This window comes from Ruditapes philippinarum, unplaced genomic scaffold (genome assembly GCF_026571515.1).
Source record: "Ruditapes philippinarum isolate M1 unplaced genomic scaffold, ASM2657151v2 ctg1449_1_1_1_1, whole genome shotgun sequence".
Lineage (NCBI taxonomy): Eukaryota > Metazoa > Mollusca > Bivalvia > Venerida > Veneridae > Ruditapes > Ruditapes philippinarum.
In genome coordinates, this window is record NW_026860997.1 from 126,343 (window position 1) to 150,086 (window position 23,744).

The 23,744-nt window shown below is 35.3% G+C and overlaps 1 protein-coding gene across 1 annotated transcript; it reads right to left on the reverse strand.

Annotated features, from left to right (window-relative positions):
• Positions 1-921: 921 nt before the first annotated feature.
• Positions 922-12,248, reverse strand: LOC132714171 (fibrinogen-like protein 1). Its single transcript, XM_060696955.1, has 7 exons — positions 11,978-12,248; positions 11,420-11,618; positions 5,291-5,359; positions 4,903-5,058; positions 3,815-3,979; positions 2,138-2,279; positions 922-1,233 (listed from the first exon to the last, which is right to left on the reverse strand). The coding sequence occupies exons 1-7, from the start codon at positions 12,197-12,199 to the stop codon at positions 1,047-1,049; spliced, it is 1,140 nt and encodes a 379-aa protein (XP_060552938.1). The 5' UTR covers positions 12,200-12,248; the 3' UTR covers positions 922-1,046.
• Between the last annotated feature and the right edge of the window lie 11,496 nt (positions 12,249-23,744).

A 23,744-nucleotide genomic window follows, 5' to 3' on the forward strand; every position in this document is an offset into this window, starting at 1 on the left:
TAACTATTTCAGTGAGAACGGAAATACAGCCACAAGGCAAACTATCTACATAAATTTTCATAATGACGTGGTTGTCGTGGGAATTACAGCTAAAGCAATGGGTATACTATCATTCCCAGAGTAGTATATTCAGTGCAGTCGTGAGCGCAGCTATGTTGCCTATGTAGCGCAGACACGTACAGTTGTTCATCTGTATGTATCGATAAGTCAAATAGCATTTAAAACAAGTTTGCGTCTATTCGTACATGGCGTATCTGTCGATTCCCTTTGTTTGAAGCATAGGGGCATGGGAACGGCCCGCAAATTGTGATCGTGTAATGGTTTTTAAAAATGTTTCTCCTAAATCTAAAAATCTTTTCGTACCATCCGAGTGTATGACCTTAAAAGAATATAACAAATGAACACGATATGGGATAAATTTCACGGTTTTATGAAAAAGGATTTTTGCAATGATTATGTACCATAATTTTGACTGATTTTTAAGCTAGCAGATAATATTAAATTTAGATTATATTATTAAAGACACTCGGACAATATGAAAAAGATATTCATAGGTAGGGCAAAGAATTTGTAAAGACGGTACGGAAACACATTTATTCGCAGCAATATGCGGTCCTGTTCCTGAGTTCCTATGGTTTGAAGTTTATTAACCTAAAGGGAGTGAACAGCTCTTTACTGGTATACGAAAACTTTCACTCGGTCGAATTTGATGCGTGCCTTATTTATATACTCTTGAATTAACATTCACATTTACGATTGACTTTCAGATTTCTCCTGTTGACATGCCCGGAGTCCGTACTCTGCTAGCTGCAGTAAATATCTGGCCCCAAAGATAATTGTTTTGATTTAAGTAATTGGATCATTTTTTAAATGTTTATAATAACTCAAGACATATAAAAATAAAAAAAGTCGTACTTTGTGGAAATGAGTTTTAATTTAAGATTCGTGAAAATTTGCAAATTTTTGCTCGGAGAAACAAATCTACAAAAAGCTCTTCAATAACAGAAAAAAAGATTATTTTCCATTCTACAAAACCCGAGTTATTTTCATCCAATGAAATGCATTCCGCTGTTTGCCTGTTTAATCATCATTTTCGATGTCTTCATTGAATACTGGCGGTGACGGTACGGGTACCATTCTATGCCAGTTCCGTCAAGAGTTGGTTCCCCGGATGCTTCACCTAGCATTCTTTGGCCATAAGGATGCGACATGTACTTGCCATTAAGGTTAGAGCTATAAATAGACATAAAAGAACTCAACATAAGGAATATCGTAGTCATGGTAGTAATTTGAACTAATTGCACACTCAGCAACTTTCGAAAAATGTTAATGATAAAACCAAGAGAAAGAGTGGTTGGTCTTGCAAATGCATGTCACAATAGAAAAAAATGGGAGGTACCTTAGACGCAATGGAAGCAACACAATTATATGAAAAATTTAGATCTTTTTTGTTGAGAGCTTTACATTGAGATTATGCCATATCCCAAAACTACAAACCAGCTAGCGCGGCTTCAACGTAAAAGACTTATGGGTTTTACTTTATTTTTTCCCAGAAATCGGGTGTTAAGCAACTTTTTACAGTTACGGGTTGAAAACAGGGACAGATTGACAAAATTATTGTAACTGGTATGCACCCCTGAACGTAAAGGTAAAAATTGTTTTGGGTCGAGGGGTAAAACGGAAAAACCCCAAATTTTCCCAGTTTCGGATAAAAATAAAATTTTCGAAAAGGACTGGGAAACCCTAAAAAATGGTGTGAAAAAAGAATTGTTAAGCTGACAGACGGAATTTACACCCTTTTATATGTATAAAATCAGGAAAAAAAGGAGATCATGGGAACAAATGAAAAGGGGAAATCCCTTTTTTGCGCAAGAATTTTTATCGTAACGTTACATTGTGTCAAATAAACAGACACAGACAGAACAGAACATAAAATAGACATATATAGAAACATACTAAATGAATAACGACTGGAGAGGTTAGATACATAAAGAAAAAAGAAAAAAAAAACTGTATCTCTAAACAACCCAAAAACAGCAAAATTGTATTTGCTGCATGTTCGGTTTCATAACACAAGTTTTTTTTGTTTTTGTTTTTGTTTCTTTTTTAATGTTTTCGCTATCAAATCAACACATACCTATAGCAGGAGTTAAACCACCATCCTGACTGTAGTTTGTTGGCACAATTCATGAAGGAACGGTCGTTGTCTCGATCCGGTGTTGAGAACGGCATACCATTGTGACGTAACAACTCAGACTGGTGGTAGTGAAATGAATCTCCTTGAAATAAACATTGTATTCCAAACGTTATAGCGGATATTCAAGTTTTTTTTTCTATAAATACATGTTATGCATTTATTTTCACCGAGTGGTATGAAAATGAAGATTTTATAAGCTGTGGAAGCCACGAGTGAAATGTGATAATTTTCATACCACAAAATGAAAATTAATCCTGTTTTCATAAAAAAAGAGAATTTTCTGTTTATTATATACATTTTTCTCCTTTTTGACATTACAATTTGAAAGACTTCTCATTACATTTTTGTGCTGGCAGTATTTAGAAGAAAACAGTCTGGCACGACACCAAAAAAAATGCGGAAAATATGTTTCACTGCAGGGGAAAAATATTTATTTACAGTGAAAATACGGAAATGAAACTTTAGACGCACTTTATTTCATTCCTAAATATTTCTCAATATTTCACATACAAGTATATAATAAATAATTGTACACGTTTACATTTTTATACATGTTTATTTTTTATATATATATATCGACACTTGAAATGTTATTTATACAATTTCACAAAACGTTTCTCATATTTTACAAATTTGCTGTAAAATCAGATAATTTTGCCTGGCTAAACTTTCGTTAAATCAAAATTTCGGACTTTTTCGCGATGTGATATTCTCACGAATGTTTTCTTTCAGTTATGTTAAAAAAACGATGTTTGGTGAACATTTTATTATTGATCTTCGAAATGCAAAAGCGGCATTTAATTCCTCTCAACATTTCCGATTTACAGTACATGCTTGCACTGATCTTTTATTGCTGTTGATGTTTTTTTTACATATTATAGATATTATTTGTTTAGATTTACGCATTAAATTTATTTTTTCTTCAATGAACGAATCGAACAAACAACACACAGACAAACAAACAAACAACAACAAAAAAACAACAACAAAACAAAGTAAATGGAAATAAAATCATATATATACATATTAGGAAAAATAATTGTAATTAAATTATATATATGTTATATATACTTGACGTTAAAGTATATAAAGCTATACAGTATATCTGTAAAAAAAATTATTATTTCAATTTTAAAAAAGTATACATCCAAAATTCTTGTATGAAATAGATATGGTAATTTATTGCCTTAAAAGCGAATGTCGCGTGCACAAAATCATAGCTAAAAGGATAAAACCCTACTTAAAATAGCAAAATAATATTGCGTTCCGTAACGTTTTATGCTGTTTACGCACATTATTCATGTTAATTAAATATAACAGAGACATTCTATGTTACAACTTTTTCCGAAATCAACCATATAATAATGTAACCAATATAATGTTACTGTTGAAAAATTTTATTAAAATATTTCATAAGATATAGATTTATAACCTTAAAAAATAAGAAAAAAAAAGTTTGTTTATTTCATTTTACGCCTTCCTCCGTGCTAAACTAACAAAGCATCTCCGGGTATCGAACCCACGCCTGAGAGGTAACCAGATCAGAAGTCATCGACTCTAACTTCTCGACCACGGAGGCGGTATGAAAAAGAAGAAAACAGATTTGGCTTCACTCACCAGCGTCTCCCTGGAATGATCCTACAGTTAGAGTGTACATATTTGACTCGCTACTGACGTCAAAGTGCTCATATTGAACGTAACGAAGGTTACCTCCCCAATCGTTCATTTCAATACGTAACGTAAACACGCCGTTTGACGTGATCTGATGTATTTGTTCGTTACCTGTTTGAAAACAGTAATACTTGCTTTCAAGACAAACGTAATATTGCAGTAAAGCGACTATGTTTGTTGATAGTAGGTGGGTAGGTATTATAAAGATATGAATATATATTAATAAATGTTAGGTTAACAATGGAAAAAAGCAAATAATTACAAATCAAAACAACGAAATTACGATGATAAAAAAAAATCTATAGAAATAAATGAATTAAAATAAAGTGTTATGAAATTAGGTCATTGCCTTAAATATCATTGACAGATATATTCATTGACCTCTTGATGCTTTTGAAAATATAAAATGATGCTTTGTTTGAATTTTTGTGTTGCCATATTTAAAGCCCATTAAGCCTTTAATTGCAATCATTTTTATTTTTCAAAAGATTTTAACATTTGGTGTCTAATTACCGTTTCCAAATCATACTTCAGCTATCTCTTGATTCTTTTGCGTTTTGGCAATAATTCTGTATCGAAGTCAAAGTACTATTTCGTAGTAATCTAAGGATTGCTGACGGTGAAGGTTCAAACCCTGTCAGGGGCAAGCCGTTGTTTCCTTGAGAAAGTAACATTACATTCATTGCTTAGTACTGGTTGGGTACAGGAACGGATTCGAGAGTGTTTCAAAAAGCATTATAGTTTCCAACAAAATCTAACTAAAATAAATTTGTATAAACTAAAAACTACTACATTTACTTTGTTTAGATCTCGCTACCATTTATGTAGAAATGTTTTCACACTCAATGCTTTTCCTCTCTTCAGATATTTTAAATCCATTATAACACTATAATTATAAAACACATAACATGTTTTCCTTTTTCGAAGAAAAAGAAATGTTTAAACAGAATGTACCTTTAATTCATAAAGAAGCCAACAAACTAACTTAAGAATGTTGTTTTGATATATCTCGAGTTTAATAAAAGTGATAATACCTAGCCAAAATTCTCCATTGAAGTCCCCGAAACCATTTTTATAATCCTGCCAATTTCTGTTAAAATCCACGGACCCGTCCGTCCGTCTTTGTATGACCAGCCAATCGTCCCCATTAATCTTCTGACACAATACAGTCACAACTCTGGTGCCTCCATCTTTAAAAAAACAACATTGTCTTTTTTTTAATCAAGACTTAAATTACATGAAAAACTATTTCTTTATAATATAATTTCAAACTTGTACAAATATTATCATGAACCATGCTTGGTCATTTTAAGAAAAAGAGGTTTTACATGCATAATTTTATATGTATTGCTTTAAACATGTCTATAATTGTCCCAACTATATAGGTGTTTTTGTAATAGTTTGTAATTTTATGATACCTACCAACTAGAATATCAAACGTTCCATTGTCTTTTGTCACACTGGATAGTGCATCGCTGCAAGACTGAAATCCTGACAAATGGAGAAAAAAAAAGTGATGATAACTTTCATTTTGATAAAGCTTGAATAACTACAACTGTTCGATACTTACTGTGAAAGTAACTCACTGAGCACTATAGCAGTGAAGCTTTTCTTGTAGAATTAAATTTAAAAAAGTAACAAAGTGAACATTGACCACTGAATACTACTAACATAATGCATATTGCTCACTGATAATTTCTCAAGCAGTTGTATCTATAAAACATAACTCACTGATCTCAAGTGAAACATGACTCACATAACTCTAGTCAATAGTGACGAAAGACTTTTCACACAGTACAAGTGACTCTTTGAAGACTACTCACAGAGTAAAAGTAACTCGCCGAGGACTCCTCACACAGTTACAGTTACTCGCCGAGAACTTCTTGCAGAGTTACAGTTACTCACAGTTACTCGCCGAGGACTTCTCACACAGTTACAATTACTCGCCCAGAATTTCTCACACAGTTACTCGCCGAGGACTTCTCACAAAGTTACAATTACTCGCCCAGAATTTCTCACACAGTTACTCGCCGAGAACGTCTCGCACAGTTACAGTTACTCGCCGAGAACTTCTTGCACAGTTACAGTTACTCAAAGTTACTCGCCGAAGACTACTCACAGAGTAAAAGTAACTCGCCGAGGACTCCTCATACAGTTCCATTTACACGCCGAGAATTCCTCACACAGTAGAGTTACTCACATTGGACATCTCACACGGTAAACACAACTCGCCGAGGACTTCTCATCCAGTAACAGTTACTTGCAGAGAACTTCTCGCACAGTTACAATTACTCGCCCAGAATTTTTACACAGTTACAGTCACTCATAGGGGACTTCTCACCCACAGTTACAGTTTCTCGCCGAGAACTTCTCACACAGTTACAATTATTTTGCCCAGAACTTCTCACACAGTTACTCCGCAGAGAACGTCTCACACAGTTAGGAAATTACTCGCCCAGAATTTCTCACACAGTTACTCGCCGAGAACGTCTCGCACAGTACAGTTACTCGCCGAGAACTTCTCATACAGTTACTCACAGTTACTCGCCTAGAACTTCTTGCACAGTTATAGTTACTCGCCGAGGACTTCTCACACAGTTACAATTACTCGCCCAGAATTTCTCACAGTTACTCACCGAGGACGTCTCACAAAATTACAATTACTCGCCCAGAATTTCTCACCCAGTTACTCGCCGAGAACTTCTTGCACAGTTACAGTTACTCGCCTAGAACTTCTCACACAGTTACAATTACTCGCCCAGAATTTCTCAAACAGTTACTCGCCGAGAACGTCTCGCACATTTACAGTTACTCGCAGAGAACTTCTCACACATTTACAGTCACTCGCCGAGGACTTCTCACACAGTTACAGGTACTCGCCGAGAATTCTAGCACCCCGTTTTACAGTTCTCGCCAGAAAATTTCTCACCATGTTACAGTTTACTCACAGAGGACGATTCTCAAACAGTTACTCGCCGAGAACCTCTCACACAGTTACTCGCCGAGAACTTCTCAAACAGTTACAGTTACTCGCGGAGGACTTTTCACACAGTTACAGTTACTCGCCGAGAACTTCTCGCACAGTTAAAGTTTCTCGCCGAAGACTTGTCACCCCGTTACAGTTACTCGCTGAGAACTTCTCGCACAGTTACAGTTTCTCGACGAGAACTTCTCACCACAGTTACAGTTACTTGCTGAGAACTTCCGACATCTAACACGGTAAACATAACTCGCCGAGGACTTCTCATCCAGTTTAACAGTTTCTGGGCAGAGAATTTCTCACACAGTTACAGTCACTCGCTTGAGGACTTTTTTCACACACTTAAATTTTTAACCCAGAATTTTCTCCAAACAGTTACGTCACTCCGCTGAGAACTTCTCGCACAGTTACAGTTACTGGCCAAAGAATTTCTCACACAGTTACAGTTACTCACAGACGACTTCTCACACAGTTACTCGCCGAGGGACTTCCTCACACAGTTACAGTATACTCGCCCAGAATTTATCTCACAGTTACAGTTACTCGCCGAGAACTTCTCGCACAATTACAGTTACTCGCCCAGAATTTCTTCACACAGTTATTTCGGGCGAGAACTTTTCGCACAAGTTACAGTTACAATTACTCGCCGAGAACTTCTCATACAGTTACAAAACTCGCCCAGAAATTTTCACACAGTTTTACAGTAATCACAGGAGGATTCTCACACAGTTACAGTTTCTGCCGAGGGAACTTCTTGCACAGTTTTACATTTACTCGCCTAGACTTCTCACACAGTTACAGTTTACTCACAGTTACTCGCGCGGGACTTCTCAAACAGTTTACAGTTACTCGCCCAGATTTCTCCACACAGTTACGGTTACTTCGCCGGAGAACTCTCCGCACAGTTAACAGTACAATTACTCGCCCAGAATTTCTCACATCACAGTTTACCAGTTACTCGCAGAGGACTTCCTCACACAGTTTAAGTTACTCGGCCGAGAACTTCTTCGCACAGTTACCAGTACAATTAACTCGCCGAGAACTTTCTCACACAGTTTACAGTTTTCGCCCAGAATTTCTCACACAGTTACTCGCCGAGAATTTTTCGCACAGTTACAGTACAATTTCTCGCCGAGAACTTCTCATACAGTTACAATAACTCGCCCAGAATTTCTCACACAGTTACAGTAACTCACAGAGGACTTCTCACACAGTTACAGTTTCTCGCCGAGAACTTCTTGCACAGTTACATTTACTCGCCTAGAACTTCTCACACAGTTACAGTTACTCACAGTTACTCGCCGAGGACTTCTCAAACAGTTACAGTTACTCGCCCAGAATTTCTCACACAGTTACGGTTACTCGCCGAGAACTCTCGCACAGTTACAGTACAATTACTCGCCCAGAATTTCTCACACAGTTACAGTTACTTGCCGAGAACTTCTCACACAGATACAGTCACTCGCCGAGAACTTCTCACACAGTTATAGTTACTCGCTGAGAACTTCTCACATAGTAGAGTTACTCACATTGGACATCTAACACGGTAAACATTACTCGCCGAGGACTTCTCATCCAGTAACAGTTACTTGCAGAGAATTTCTCACACAGTTACAATTACTCGCCAAGAATTTCTCACACAGTTACAGTCACTCGCTGAGGACTTTTCACACAGTTACAATTACTAACCCAGAATTTCTCAAACAGTTACAGTCATTCGCTGAGAACTTCTCGCACAGTTACAGTTACTTGCCGAGAACTTCTCACACAGTTATAGTTACTCGCTGAGAACTTCTCGCACAGTTACAGTTTCTGGCCCAGAATTTCTCACACAGTTACAGTTACTCACAGACGACTTCTCACACAGTTACTCGCCGAGGACTTCTCACACAGTTACAGTAACTCGCCCAGAATTTCTCACATAGTTACAGTTACTCACATAGGACTTCTCACACAGTTACAGTAACTCGCCCAGAATTTCTTCACCGTTACGTTATCCCATAGGGCTTTCACACAGTTTAACAGTTTAACTCGCCGAGAACTTCTTTCATAAGTTAAGTTACTCACAGTTAACTCGCCGAGAACTTCTCACAACAGTTACAGTTACTCACAGTTACTCGCCGAGAACTTCTCTCACAGTTACAGTTACTCGCCCAGAATTTCTCACACAGTTACTCGCCGAGAATTTTTCGCACAGTTACAGTACAATTTCTCGCCGAGAACTTCTCATACCCAGTTACCCAATTACTCGCCCAGAATTACTCTCACAGTTACAGTTACTCGCCCAGAATTTTTTCACAACCGTTAACAATAAAAAAAAAGTTTAAAATCAGAAAAATTATTAAAAACTCGCCGAGACTTCTCGCACAGTTACAGTACAATTACTCGCCGAGAAAACTTCTCACACAGTTACAGTTTCTCGCCCAGAATTTCTCACACAGTTACTCGCCGCAGAATTTTTTTTCGGCACAGGTTACAGTTAATGTACAAAATTTCTCGCCTGGAAAAACCTCTCATACAGTTACAAACTCGCCCCCTGCTCTTCGCACAGCCCGGCCCCGCCTCGCCCGCCCATACTCCCTAACCCCCCAGGAGAATTTCTCACACAGTTACAGTTACTCGCCGAGAACTTCTCGCACAGTTTCAGTACAATTATTCGCCGAGAACTTCTCACACAGTTACAATTACTCGCCGAGGACTTCTCACACAGTTACAGTTACTCACCAACTTCTCACACAGTTACAGCTACTCGCCAAGAATTTCTTGCATAGTTACAGTTACTCACCAAGGACCTCTCATACAGTTACTCGTCGAGGACTTCTTACACAGTTACTCGCCGAGAATGTCTCACACAGGGTCAGTTACTCACCCTGAATTTCTCACACAGGTTCAGATACTCACAGACAACTTCTCACACAGTTACTCACATAGGACTTCTCACACAGTTACAGTTACTCGCCTAGAACTTTCACACAGTTACAGTTACTCACAGTTACTCGCCGAGGACTTCTCACACAGTTACAATTACTCGCCCAGAATTACTCACACAGTTACAGTTACTCGCCGAGAACTTCTCACACAGTTACAGTTACTCGCCGAGAACTTCTCACACAGTTACAGTTACTCGCCTGAGAACTTCTCACACAGTTACAGTTACTCGCCGAGAACTTCTCACACAGTTACAGTTACTCGCCGAGAACTTCTCGCACAGTTACAGTTACTCGCCGAGGACTTCTCACACAGGTACAGTTACTCGCCGTGAACTGCTCGCACAGTTACAGTTACTCGCCGAGGACTTCTCACACAGGTACAGTTACTCGCCGTGAACTGCTCGCACGAGTTACAGTTACTCGCCCAGAATTTCTCACACAGTTACAGTTACTCGCCGTGAACTGCTCGCACAGTATCAGTTACTCGCCCAGAATTTCTCACACAGTTACAGTTACTCACAGAGGACTTTAGCCGAGAACTTTTCACACAGTTACTCGCCGAAAAACTTCTTTCACACAGTTACAGTTTCTCGCCTAGAACTTCTCACACAGTCACAGTTACTCGCCGAGGACTTCTCACACAGTTACAGTTACTCGCCGAGGACTTCTCACACAGTTAACAGTTACTCGCCGAGAACTTCTCACACAGTTACAGTTTCTCGCCTAGAACTTCTCACACAGTCACAGTTACTCGCCGAGGACTTCTCACACAGTTTACAGTTTACTCGCCGAGGACTTCTCACACAGTTAGAGTTACTCGCCGAGGACTTCTCACAACAGTTACAGTTACTCGCCCAGAAATTTCTCACACAGTTTACAGTTACTCACAGAGGACTTTTCGCGAAGGACTTCTCACACAGTTACTCGCCGAGGACTTCTCACACAGTTACAGTTACTCACAGAGGACTCGCGAAGGACTTCTCACACAGTTTACTCGCCGAGGACTTCTCACACAGTCACAGTTACTCGCCGAGGACCTTCTCACACAGTTACAGTTACTCGCCGAGGACTTCTCACACAGTTAGAGTTTACTCGCCGAGGACTTCTCACACAGTTACAGTTACTCGCCCAGAATTTCTCACACAGTTACAGTTACTCACAGAGGACTTCGCGAAGGACTTCTCACACAGTTACTCGCCGAGGACTTCTCACACAGTTACAGTTACTCGCCGAGGACTTCTCACACAGTTACAGTTACTCGCCCAGAATTTCTCACACAGTTACAGTTACTCACAGAGTCGAAGGACTTCTACAGTTACTCGCCTAGAACTTCTCACACAGTTACAGTTACTCGCCGAGAACTTCTCACACAGTTACAGTTACTCGCCGAGGACTCCTCACACAGTTACAGTTACTCACCAAATAATTTTCACAAAGGCAAAGTTTCTCACCGAGGACATATCATACAATCACAGTTACTCGCCGAGGACTTCTCAAGCAGTTTAAATGACTCATCTTTTTTACTCATTTATTGAGTTATATTTGCTTATTATTGAGGCTGTTCAAACGTCATAATTCTGAATCATGATTTCCTTCAACACTTGCACACCGGTTATGGGTTATAAAGGTATTTGGACTCACCATTTGGCTGTGTTGCTGTAGAAGTAGGTAAAGTTGAAGTGAATGTTGTTGTTGTTGTTGAATTTGTTGTTAAAGGTTGTGGTTTTGTTGTTGTTCCGGTCGAAGACTGCGAAACAACCTGTGTCGACGCATGCGTAGAAGCTGCATCTTGACCAAGGTCTGAGCATTTCATGAAATTAAGGCAGTTGTCGGTAATATTCTGTGAAGGATGATGGTAAATAGATAAACAAGCAAATGACGTCAGAGAAAAATACCAATATGAAAACTACCAAACAACATTCGACATGTAAAATCAAATGAAGTCTTACATATGACGTTGCATTGAAAAGCGTACTACGTTGAAATAAAATGGCAAACATGAACGGAAAGTTTTTGCAATGCGTCGGTTTTTATATACAACATCAAAATAATAAATAAATAAATAAATAAAGGAATTTGAAGCAATGTCCGTAGAGTTCAATTTCTGGATATGACAAAATGAGCAAAACCGTAACAAGCGTCTGTTGGTTATTTAAAACGTGATATTACTAGAAGTAAAACTACTGATCGAAGATATACCTTCAACTGAACCGAAAGTTCCATATTTGTCGCGTTCAGATCTTCTAATTCTTTCTTTAGCACTGATTGACTTGCGACGAGTGACTGTACAAGTTTCTCAAGGTCAGCAATCCTGTCTCCATGGTCACCAAGAGCGTTGATAACATGATCGTCGGTCCACACTTTCTGTTGACCGCACGTGAAGTCAATTATTGTATATATTAACAACAGCTTAAACAACATAATTAACTATTTCAAAATCATATTAAATGTTAAATAGTAGACCTTGAACTAAATTAAGATATTTATCAATGAAAAGTCTTAAAAGTAGGTTATCTTTGTCTTTAAAAGGGACGGATAAGTGTGTGTCCTAATTGCAACATCATAATAAAGAAACAAAACAAAAACTCGTTCAAAAGGTTGTCTTAAATTAATTTTGTTTATTGAATGAAAAAGTATAAATGAACATGAATAAAAAAGACCATGCCCCCAACCCACAAATCTGCCATAATATACAAAAAAATGAAACAAAAACAAACAACCAAACCAATCAACGTAAAAGAAACAACAACAATCAAATTTATAAACAAACAATAGTGCAAAATGTATTAAACGAATAACAAAACCAAAATCAAAAATAAGAAATAACAACAGTTAAACGAACAACAACAAAATAAACGAAGAAGAAGCGAAGAATCAAATGTGATATTATGTAGACTGAACTTTGTCATATTATCAATATGATTTTGAAATAGTAAATAAATTTGCAATTTTCAGGAGGGTTACTATTTTTTCCGTATTGTTCCTTTCCCACAATTGCTAGATGAGGTTGTTCTTTAAACGTTTTTGTTCAAAGTTTTAAAGTCTTATAACGACCTAAAATTTAGTTTACTTTAAAATATATAAATATAAAAAGATGCTTAAAAAGAAACTATATCGTTTGATACCTTTAGGTAAAAAATTGAAACGTGTATTTAAATTACAAGATTTTTTTTTTGGATTGCGTGTTTGGATATTTAAACAAAGCATGAAATTTAATGTAAAACAGCAAATTAATGATGACTATGATGGTATATCATCACGATTAAGTTTCCCACTATAATCTAATGTTACAGGAAAATTGAAAGTTTTGTTTACAGCTTTAAATCATAATAGATAAACAGTTTAAATGTGAAAACGTGGGCGCAGTTGTACATGTTTAATAGTTAGGACAGTTGTACCTGAAAATTGCACAGGTGTTTGACTATACTTGCCTTTAATTTAGGATATTTATCTTCGTTGTTTATGATGTTCCGAGACAAAATGTATGTTGCAAATATTAATTGCCGGTGATTAGCTGGCATATTCAATATAGTTTTGTTCTACTGATTTTGCATGCGTGCGTGTGCGTGTGTGCGTGCGTATGTGTGTTTTCACCATGGGTGAGATCCTCGGCAAAGATATGCACAAGGACAAAACATTTAATTTATTATATACTTATAAATGAAATATTGAGAAATATTGATGAAATAAACCTTATTTTCATTTTCCGTATTTTCACTGTAAAAATTTATTTTTCACTGCAGTGAAACATATTTTCCGTATTTTCACTTGTGTCTTGCCGGACTACTTTCTTTTAAATTCTGCCAGTACACAAAATTTAAGGGAAAGTCTTTCAAATTTTAATGTCAAAAAAGAGAAAAATGTATATAATAAACAGAAAAAGTTTTTTCTATAAATACACGATTTATTTTCATCTAGTGGTATGAAAATTACCATATTTCACTCGTGGCTACCGCCACTCATGAAATATTTATTTTCATACCACTCGATGAAAATAAATCATGTATTCATAGAAAAACCTTGAATATCCTCTATATATTGAATGGTTCTAAAATTATTAATTTTCTTGCTGCAAGAAATGAGGGACATTCCTGGGACAAGTCATTATACATGCCTTTTTTTGGGTGGGGTATTACTCCAATGTTAATTTTGCTTTATGTATCAAAGATTTATACACTATTTGCTGTTATAATTATGGAGAAGTGACTTTAAAACCTCGTTCATAGTTTAAAAGTGTGTTTTATATCAAGCCATATTAATTACCATTCACTTAAGCTGATATAATAACTTTGAATTCTACGTGTATAATAAAGTTTAAGCTATTTTAAGTTTTTAACCTGCACATCGCAATAATTAAAACAGAAGTCTGGCAATGTTGTATGATATTTTTTATTGATTTTTTTTAATTGATTTTTTTTATTTGTTTATTTCATTTTTTTCTATTGAACACTTTCAATTATGCCTTTACATGTATATGTCTATATGAAAACTTGAAAACTCCCGAGGGCGTCCTCAAATGTTAATTTGAATTTACCATAAAGGAGTTAAAGTTCGGTAAAGATATCTTTCATGAATACATTATTTCCGCTCATTCTCTTTTTGCTCTTCCCAAAATTTCAATGCAGATATCTGTTATAAATAACAGTATTAATTTCACTTTTGTTTTTCATTAATGGCGAAATGTGACTTTGTCATGCCAATTTTAAAGGCTTAAATAAAGTTTTAATTGTTGTATTTTCTATCAGGAAGAGATATAATTACATGGGACAAGAGTTTGAATCAGGGAAAGTTTTAGTCATCAAACAATAAAGCTTTTTTTATATATAACGTGATCCTTTATTATGTACGGGTCATGACTTCGCGTGGGATTGAACGGAATTACTTTCGTTTTGCGTATGAAATAAAATAAAAAATTGATGTGAGACTATCCGTGACTATGCTACGGTGGCACAAATGTGACATGTGTGTGTTTTTATTTATCTCGTGGCCACAAAATACTATGTTGTGGCCACGAGTTACTAAATCGTGGCCACGAGATAGCTAAGTCGTGGCCACGAGTTACTATGTCGTGGCCACGCGTTACTAAGTCGTGGCCACGAGATAGCTTAGTCGTGGCCACGAGTTACTAAGTCGTGGCCACGAGATAGCTAAGTCGTGGCCATGAGATAGCTAAGTCGTGGCCACGAGAAACTATGTCGTGGTCCTAGTTACTAAGTCGTGGCCACGAGATAGCTAAGTCGTGGCCACGAGATACTATGTCGTGGCCACGAGTTACTAAATCGTGGCCACGAGTTACTAAGTCGTGGCCACGAGTTACTAAGTCGTGGCCACGAGATAGCTAAGTCGTGGCCACGATATACTATGTCGTGGCCACGAGTTACTAAGTCGTGGGAACGAGATAGCTTAGTCGTGGCTACGAGATACTATGTCGTGGCCACGCGTTACTAAGTCGCGGCCACGAGTTACTAAGTCGTTGACACGAGATAGCTTAGTCGTGGCCACGATATACTATGTCGTGGCCACGAGTTACTAAGTCGTGGGAACGAGATAGCTAAGTCGTGGCCACGAAATAAATAACCAATCAGATTACACCATTTATATGAATTTCTCTAATTAACTAGACATGTGCTATAGTACAAGGATGCCCCGTAAAAGTGCCATTTTATTCCCTGCGGTCTGGAGACCGCAGGGTATTGGTACGCGTTTAACTTTTGAGGCATGGAGGGGCACGTGACCTGTTTTCGGTACATGGAGGAGCATGTGATCTGTAAACCGTACATGATTGGTTAATTGACCTTTTCGAAATCCTAGCTAAATACCGTTTGCCGGTACGTTACGGATTTACCTGTAGGGAATTAGTCCGAATTGCCCATAATTAAGAACAAAAACTATTACGTGATTTTTCTAATTTTCTATAATTATTTTACCGTTTAAGGTGGAAAAACTTGAATGATGTGTTTGAAAATTATCAATGTTTCTTTAATATCTATCTCAAATTTTACAAACAATAAATTGTTTATACTGAAAATCTACAAAGTTAAAATATTCGTAGTGGCATCTGCCATAATAAATAGAGATATTTTCTGCGTAAACTTGTGTGTTTACTTTATTTATTTTTTTGCTCGGAATTATTCATAAAATGGTAGGCCTATTTAATCATTTTCTTAAAAAGAAATAATTGTTTTATGTTCGACCTTCTCCGGTCTTCAACGGTCATCAGTTTCCAAAGACCTAGCTTCTTCTATATTGATCGTTTATTCAATTGTCAACTATATTCTTGATACAAAACGTTTATAGTTAAATGAAATATCTTTATATAACATAACATAACATAACATAATATTTATTCAGCATTAAATGTTACAACATTTATAGCCATTTCAATATATAATACAAACATATAAGGGCAAGTACATGGTTAACAGAGAATTATATACAAATGATTTATACAAATTAATCTTAAATTATTATTTTTTAACAGAGTGAACATAATTAATTGTAAAGTATTTTCTTAACAATATTTTTCATCATTATTACCATTTATCTGTTGTGTTATTTCTATAGTAAAACATATTACAAAGAATATTTTTTTCTTGTTACGAGCAACATTTATGTTTATTGAATACATTTTTGTAAAACAATTCAAATATGGAGATCCATTTCATTGTGTTTACATTAACTTAAAATACTTACAAAAGATAAAAAGAAAACAAAGCAGTGAACATCAGGTTATGATAATGAAATTCGTTTTGGAATAAAGAAGAATTATTGCATATGGAAAGCTTTGTATATAAATTTGCTGACATTCAAAATACTTTTAACAGAGTCTAAATTCATAAGTGAGATAAATTTTTGCTTAGTAGGCCAATGGCAAAAATATGGATTAAAGTAGGCTTTTCTTAAGTTAGTATATTTTGGGCATACTAAAAGAAAGTGGTACTCGTTTTCTATAACATTCATATTACAATTTGAACATATTCTTTCATTTCTGGGAATATTTAAATGTCTACCTTTTTCAATCATTAAATCATGAGATGATAGTCGGAATCTTGTCAGTGCTATTCTAAATTTACTATTAGGTATTACATCTAAATATCGTTCTACTTTTAATTCTTTCTTATACCAGCTATATGACTGTAATCTATTTGAAGTTCTAATTTCAGCATCCCATGATTGTTTATATATATCAATTATCCTTTGTTTAATAGTTTGTAAAGATACGATGTCAGCATTTTGGGATAGCCAAATGTTTGACATACCTATTTCATCGAAAATTTGTTGAACATGTCCGACCCAATTAAGACCATTATAGTTATGACCATCATTAAAATCATCTTTAAGCATATTGTATGTCATTTTAAGTAATTTATTATCATCTGATTTTATTATTCGTATCCAAAATCTAATTAAATTTATTTTACGCTGTATCATCATAGGATACCTTCCTAGTTCACCATATAATGCAACAAGGTTTGTACTTTTACGAACGTGTAATATTTTTCGCATGAATTTATTATGAATCACTTCTATATCATTTGCACTATGGTATCCAAATATTTCTGAGCAATAATTCAAAATTGATCCTACAAGACTATCGAATAAGTTACATTTTTCTTTTGTATTGAGATTTAATTGGTTATAAATAATAAATAAATTATGAAGTGCATATAGAGAGTGTTTTGCTATGTGTTTTTATGTTCTATTCCAGTTGCCGTTTTTAAAAAGTGTTATTCCTAAGTATTTGAACGAATCCACGATTTCTAACACTACGTTATTAAAAATGAAAGAATGCGTTGTTTTACGTCCTTTTTCGAAAATCACTATTTTTGTTTTAGATGTATTTACTCTTAAATCCCACAATATCTTTATATCATTAAAATGTTCACCGCAGGAAACCATTTTACTTGTACAACTTATTGATTTGTCAATAATTTTACATTTAGCGTCACTGTTACACTGATTATTAACCCAATGACCTCGAAATTATTAGATGTCATCTACTGATCAGGTGCAATGATCTTTCTGGGTTTCATTAACCATGCATTATCCTTTTTAAATTATTCATCAGACAAGGATTTTACCTTATAGGCTATTTACTGTCCATGGGCAATGTCCCTTACAAATAAAATAAACCAGGACTTATTCCTTCTCATGTTATCGTATGAACAAGGTTAACAGGCCGTAGAACGTACAAACTGACCAATTCGATCACAAACTTGCCCAACAAAGAGCTATAGTTAAAATTAATGTCTGATGGCACTTGGAAGATGACTTTCTACGATCTTAAAGACAAGTTCAAAGTGAATATCTTCAATATTTTCAAAGATTAATGTTGCATGTAAAAGTAAGTTGTCAAGTTTAAAAAATTCATACTATATATAGTGTATTCTGATTGGTTTATTATCTCGTGGCCACAACTTAGCTATCTCGTTCCACGACTAAGTAGCTCGTGGCCACGACATAGTATCTCGTGGCCACGACATAGCTATCTCGTGGCCACGACTTAGTAACTCGTGGCCACGACATAGTATCTCGTGGCCACGAGATAAATAAAAACGACCACATGTCGCCTTTGTGCCACCGTACTATCCGTATCAAGTAATGACATTTATTTAATTTATACTTCAAATGCATACTTACTTTATTGTGAACTTGAGAAACATTCTTAAATATTTGTTTTTAGGTGACCAACTGTTAACAAGAGGGGATGAATTGATCAAAACGGTATATTCTTTTTATTCTTTGCCAAAAAATAAAAAAAAATGAAATGGTTTGAAATAGTTTAGAAATTTGAAATGAATTATATTTGTATTACACTTAATTTAATCTTTGCCCTACCTTTTTTGTATTGTTCCTTTGCCACATTTTCAGGGGAGGTTATTCTTACAACAGTTCTGTTTAAAGTCTTACAACGAATCTTTAAACTGTGCTGAGCTATAAAAGATGTTTGAAAAGAAACTATATCGCTTTATAGTTTTAGGAAAAAATATTTTTAGTTACGTTTTTTTTGCAGTGCGTGTTTACATGTTTGAACAAAGAATGAAATTTAATGTAAAACAGCAAATTAATGATGACTTTGATGGTGTATCATCACGATTAAGTGTCCCACTATAATCTTAAGTTACAAGAAAATTGAAAGTTTTATTTGAAGTTTTAAATGATATGAGATGAATTGTTTAAATGTGAAAACGTGGGTGCAGCTGTACTTGTTTATAAGATAGGGTGAGAATTGCAAGTTTGCACATGTGTTTGGCTATAATTGGCTTTTATTTAGGATATACCGTATATTTAATTGTTTATTATACTTCGAGACAAAATGTATGTTATCAATATATATTGCTGCATATTTAATACAGCTTTGGTCTACTGATAATGTGTGCGTGTGTGCGTACGTGTGGGCTGGTATACCTCACATGGCAAGTTTAGTGTGTTGTTATAGCCAAACTGAAAACAAAGTGAGTGTGTGTGCATGCGTGCCTGTTTGTGTGTTTTTCTATTCTGCAGACCACATGTTCCAAGTTGAAAGAAATTTCTATTGAACAATTTCAAGTCTGCCTTTTTTGATGTCTAAAGTAAATCTTGAACACTTCCAAAAGCCTCCTAAATTTTTAATTTCAGTCTACCATTACCTAGTTTAAGTTCGGTAAAGATATCTTTCATAATTACTTTGTTCACTTTTATTATTTTTTTGCTCTCCCCAAATTTCAATGCAGATATGTGCTATAAATTGGAGTATTAATTTCCCTTTTGTTTTTTATAATGGCGAAATGTGGCTGTGTCATGCCAATTTTAAAGGTTTAAAAAAAGTTTTAATTGTTGTATTTTCTATCAGGAAGAGATATAGTTACATGGGACAAGAGTGTGAATCAGTCATCAAACAATAAAGTTATTTTTATATAACGTGATCCTTTATTATGTACGGGTCATGACTTCGCGTGGGATCGTACTGAATTACGTTTTTTGCGTATGAAATTAAAAAATAATGATGTGTGACTATCCGTATTATATAATGATCTTTATTAAATCTTAATTCAAATGCAGAGTTAATTATGAACTTGGGAAAAAAATGCTAAAAAACATTTTAAGGTGGCCAACTGTTAACAAGAGGGGTTAAATAAATGTCCGTGAAGTTGGTAAAATTGATCAAATCGGTATATTCTTTGAAAAAAAAAATAAATAAAAAAATAAATAAATAGATAAATAAATAAATAGATAGATAAATACATGTAAGTAGATAACTAAATGAAAAAATAAAATAAATGAAATAGTTTTGAAATTTGAAATGAATTTTACTTGTATTACACTTAATTTAGTCTTTGCCATACTTGTTGACCTATTAGAATGTCTAAATTTTAAATTTTCTAAAAATTTATTTTACCTAAACTGCCCTCAATACCGTTAATCAATTCATTCATTTAACATACACTGCGGTATACCGTACCCCGGATATTGCTCGATATAATGAGGACTTTCATCCCATTTCGCGACTTTGAACGAGGAAAGAAGGTAAGTTCATTGACGATATTAAGTCATTTTGAATTGGTTTGATATAAATTTTATAGCAATTCAAATACTTCGATAATTTCTCTAGTTACTGAAACCCCAAAAATGTTGAGAAATAGCTTTGAAATGTAATAAAGAGTATAATTTGTCTCTTTGCTCACGTGATAAATGAGCTCGGATCAGTTAAATTTGATGTTTTTCTGCATATACTTCCTTAAAAGAAAAACTTGAATCGAGTGAAATGTGTTAATGATGATAATGTATATGTTTTAAATGTTCAATCAACAATAGAACCTCAGATGACAGTGCATTTTGAGAATAAATACACCTGTCAGTGTACCGAGTATTGCGTTGGAGTTGCCCGCCGGTGTCACGAGTATTGCCTTTAGTGTAACGAGTATTGGTTATTAATATCGAGTAAATACAAGTAGTAAACACAGAGTGTTTACCACATTTAATCTTAAATATATCTTATTGTGTATACTTATTTACACTATATGTGCAGAATAGGCAGAGTTCGGAGGTACTTTACTGGAAACATCTGCAAATAATCCAGATTTTCTGCTGATGAAAAATCTCAGTCAAACGTACCCAGCAATTTTCTGTGTTTAAAAGGTTCTCGTTGCTATCGAAGGAACAACCTTTCCAGACTTTGTTAATAATTATTGCATATCTTACTTTAAATAGTAAAAAAATGCATCCAAAGTGCATGTATGCTGCCTCAAGATTGTCAATAGTAGACGGTATTGAGGAAGTGTGTCACGGTTCAAAACTGTTCACTAATTCCCGGGACCATCGGAATACCGTACCGCGGCTCGAGATCTACCGACTGAGCTATCCCGCCGCTTACACATTATCACCCCGAAATAATGAACAGTTCTGAACCGTGACATGGTGCCAATATCTAATATAAACCGACTTCCTACTATGCCAAAAATCCATATAAAGGTAAATTTCGGTCATTTTGCACCTGCACTCTAGCAACGGCAGACCGTCTGCACGTGAAAATTGTTACGTCATTAGCAACGAGTTACCGTATGTACAGCTCTAAAACCGAATAATGGATTTTAATAAGATTATGATTAAGGACAGCAGATGCAATAAAAAGGTTATGTTCCTTATAACCTTTCACTTCATAAAGGCGTGTTTTGAAGGCTTCACACCACACCCTTTTGAGGCCTCAAATAGTGTAAAACCCCAATAAAGAGGTACATCAAGGGGTACCACAGGGGGGATGTGCCCCTTCTGTTAGGGGGTTTGAAGTGGGGCAGTAGCCCCTCTGATCGCCGAGATTTGGGACTTGTGGGGGCGGGGGTATAATGGCCTCAGATCGATTTAAAGATGCCGTGTATTCAACGCCGAAAAGCCTTAAACTTTATCTCAATCAATTGAGAAGTTGCTGCACTTGAAATCAGTTTTTACGGGAAAAGAAAACAACGCAAAATAGAGATTTTTTTTGCAATTTTGAGACGTCCTCCCGTTGCCATGGTAACTGGAAATTTGAAATTGAGCATGCTATTCCACAGGCTATGGTCCAGCCAACATTTGTGCCGAGCTTGATCAGTATTGAAGCATTTTTTTTATAGTTTCATAGCAGTTTGAACTTGTAACAGGAGGCTTAATTCAATGAAAACAGCCATTTTTCGCAATATCCTCCGATACCGGCATACTTGGACGGTATAAGCCCGCGGGCCAATATTTTACTAAGTGTGTCGATATGTTTCTTAAGGCAAACTTGCCCTGTAAAAACCTATTATTAATGTCATCAAAATTTGTTTGTATTCTTCTTCTTTTCAGAAACACATTTTCTTGAGACATGTATTTAAAGATTTTGATGGTTCTACCTGCTCCCGACCCTGCTTGCGACCCTGCACACATTTTATTTCACCCACAGTGTGACTTTCAATCAAATTGGAAATTAAATCTCTGTATTTGCCCGTAGAAAAAGAACAGTTATAACACTGAAAATGCATTGTTGAATCTGAAATATTTGAATAAATATCATATCAACAGTACATTATCAGCAAAATAAGATGGAATCGATAAACAGACGTAAAAATAGACAAAAATAATAGACAAAAATATCGATTTTCCATACTAATGTGCTCATTCTGTTTTGCAATACACTGTACACTTAAATTGGGCTATTTTGCAATACTCTGTACACTTAAAATCAATACTCGGTACACTTTCTTGTATCTTTTTTGGCCTGTATCTTTTTGTACTTTCACACTTTTTGCCTGAAATTTGGACAAAGCATACTTGGATTGTGAATAAAAAAAATGCTCGATTCAATTTTTTTTAAAATTGGTTATAAAATAATTTCTAACGATTTTACAGTATCGCGGTCAGTATTTTCTAGTGAGCAGCGGATCGTTTAGGGGTAGTTTAATCAATTTCACAAATACCTGTAATACTTTTATGTCTTTTAGAGCTACAAAAATACCTCTAGATATATAAAACCCGTTTAGATAAATGAAATAGCCATTAGTTTGGAAAAAATCGTTGCTGAACTTACCTTCGTTCCCCGTTCAAAGTCTCGAAATGGGATGAAAGTCCTCATAATATTGAGCAATATCCGGGGTACGGTATACCGCAGTGACATAGCCTCTATCTGAATAAACCAACGCCTGGTTAGATAGACGATACATGACATAAAACTTATAACTAACTAATAAACTAATAAATACTTGATACATAAGCAAATTAACAAAAATAAAACGGCTACAGTCGTCGCTTACATAGACTCGGTTATTGAGAAATTATGTCTTGCAGTTCACAAATATATTGAAAAATCGAATCGCTTTGACCCGCCAGAAGAAATCAGCTTTCATTAAGGAATAACTCACAGAACCTTTTTTTCTGTTAATTTTTTAATTTATTTATTTTTCATTCTTTCCTATCTCATTTTTCTTTCTATCCAAAGTCATCAACATAATTTTCTTTAAATATTTAATTTATATTTATACATTATATGTGTCTAACATATGACGAATAAAATATGTGTTAACCAATATTTTAATACAGTAATACTGATCTGTTTTTCATATCTTCATTGCAATAATAATGATCTTTCCTTCGGACCTTCATTACAGTAGAAATGATTTTTCCTTCAGACCTTCATTACAATAATAATGCTCTTTCCTTCCGACCTTCATTAAAATAATAATGCTCTTTCCTTCCGACCTTCATTAAAATAATAATGCTCTTTCCTTCCGACCTTCATGACAATAATAATGCTCTTTCCTTCCGACGTTAATTACAATAATAATGCTCTTTCCTTCCGACCTTCATTACAATAATAATGCTCTTTCCTTCCGACTTTCATTACAATAATAATGATCTTTCCTTCCGACTTTCATTACAATAATAATGCTCTTTCCTTCCGACCTTCATTAAAATAATAATGCTCTTTCCTTCCGACCTTCATTACAATAATAATGCTCTTTCCTTCCGACGTTAA